Raw genomic sequence first — 2,074 nt, forward strand, 5'->3', positions numbered from 1 at the left:
TGCCTCCCGAGTGCTGGGATTAAAGGCATGCGCCTCCACCGCCCGGCTCATAAACGAATATTTATATATATATATTTTTTTTGAAGACAGGAATTAGTAGCAATTTTCCAAGGAGAAAATGGAGGTTCAAAGTTTGAACAGTGAAGCTGGAATTAGGACTCAGACCCCAGCTTTCAAGGCCACCCCGTGCTGCTGGCAAATCTCCTTGTGGCTGGGAAAGCCATTGTTAGCCACTGTGTGTAGGTGCCAGTGCCTGCGGGTGATACTGTGGCCTGGAGCTCTGGGATGGCAGGGGCTGTACCCTTTGACTTTTCCACTCAGAACTGTCAGAGGTACCCAGTGGCCCAGCCAAAGCTTGTGTCCTCTCTTTTCAGGTGATGCCCTTTCTCTGAGGAAAACTTGTGACAGGAGGAAGGGGCTGCCCCTTCATCCCACCTGGCTGAAATGAACACCTCAGCGCCCCCTGCTGTCAGCCCCAACATCACCGTCTTGGCGCCAGGAAAGGGTCCCTGGCAAGTGGCCTTCATCGGGATCACCACAGGCCTCCTGTCTCTGGCTACAGTGACAGGCAACCTGCTGGTACTCATCTCCTTCAAGGTCAACACAGAGCTCAAGACAGTCAACAACTACTTCCTGCTGAGCTTGGCCTGTGCTGACCTCATCATTGGCACCTTCTCCATGAACCTCTATACCACATACCTGCTCATGGGCCACTGGGCTCTGGGCACACTGGCTTGTGACCTCTGGCTGGCCCTGGACTATGTGGCCAGCAACGCCTCGGTCATGAATCTTCTGCTCATCAGCTTTGACCGTTACTTCTCAGTGACCCGACCCCTGAGCTACCGAGCCAAGCGCACTCCCCGCAGGGCAGCTCTGATGATTGGCCTGGCATGGTTGGTTTCCTTCGTTCTCTGGGCCCCAGCCATCCTCTTCTGGCAATACCTGGTTGGGGAGCGGACAGTGCAGGCCGGGCAGTGCTACATCCAGTTCCTCTCTCAACCCATCATCACTTTTGGCACAGCCATGGCTGCCTTCTACCTTCCCGTCACAGTCATGTGTACGCTCTACTGGCGCATCTACCGCGAGACAGAAAACCGAGCTCGGGAGCTGGCAGCCCTACAGGGCTCTGAGACCCCAGGCAAAGGTGGTGGCAGCAGCAGCAGCTCAGAGAGGTCACAGCCAGGGGCTGAGGGCTCACCGGAGTCACCTCCGGGCCGCTGCTGTCGCTGCTGCCGGACACCCAGGCTTCTGCAGGTCTACAGCTGGAAAGAGGAAGAGGAAGAGGACGAAGGCTCCATGGAGTCCCTCACATCCTCTGAGGGCGAGGAACCCGGCTCAGAAGTGGTGATCAAGATGCCCATGGTAGACCCTGAGGCACAGGCACCGACCAAGCAGCCCCCCAAAACCTCCCCGAATACAGTCAAGAGGCCCACCAAGAAAGGCCGAGACCGAGGTGGCAAGAGCCAAAAACCCCGAGGGAAGGAACAACTGGCCAAGCGAAAGACCTTCTCACTGGTCAAGGAGAAGAAGGCAGCTCGGACCCTGAGTGCCATCCTGCTGGCCTTCATCCTCACCTGGACACCATATAACATTATGGTGCTGGTGTCTACCTTCTGCAAGAACTGTGTTCCCGAGACCCTATGGGAGCTGGGCTACTGGCTGTGCTACGTCAACAGCACTATCAACCCCATGTGCTATGCACTCTGCAACAAAGCCTTCCGGGACACTTTCCGCCTGCTGTTGCTCTGCCGCTGGGACAAGCGGCGCTGGCGCAAGATCCCCAAGCGCCCTGGCTCTGTGCACCGCACCCCCTCCCGCCAATGCTAATGGCCCCCTCTCCTGCATCCTTCCACCCCAGCTCCAGGGAGAGGCCAGTGGAAAGTGTCAATAGGCTGTTTCTTCAGTCCCAGGGCCCTGCTCAGGCCTCCCCTGGCTTCCCAGGCCCCTGGGTCACCTTCCTGGACAGCCCAGAGAGACTGCTAGCTTTCCAAACTTTGCTATTCCCAGACAGGGAGTGAAACCCGGGGAACTGGTTTCTCTGTTCCCTGCTGTGTGGGAATAGGCTATTCACCAG

The 2,074-nt window shown here is 57.2% G+C and overlaps 1 protein-coding gene across 1 annotated transcript; it reads left to right on the plus strand.

The window, feature by feature from the left end:
• The first annotated feature begins 444 nt into the window (after positions 1-444).
• On the plus strand, positions 445-1,827 carry Chrm1 (cholinergic receptor muscarinic 1). The gene has a single exon (XM_038309695.1). The coding sequence runs from the start codon at positions 445-447 to the stop codon at positions 1,825-1,827; it is 1,383 nt and encodes a 460-aa protein (XP_038165623.1).
• Positions 1,828-2,074: the final 247 nt, after the last annotated feature.

Source organism: Arvicola amphibius, chromosome 1, assembly GCF_903992535.2.
Source record: "Arvicola amphibius chromosome 1, mArvAmp1.2, whole genome shotgun sequence".
In the NCBI taxonomy this organism is placed as follows: Eukaryota; Metazoa; Chordata; class Mammalia; order Rodentia; family Cricetidae; genus Arvicola; species Arvicola amphibius.

What these genes read in the sequence shown, in the direction of transcription:
- Chrm1 (XM_038309695.1), top strand. Translation starts at nt 445, where the DNA reads ATGAACACCTCAGCGCCCCCTGCTGTCAGCCCCAACATCACCGTCTTG.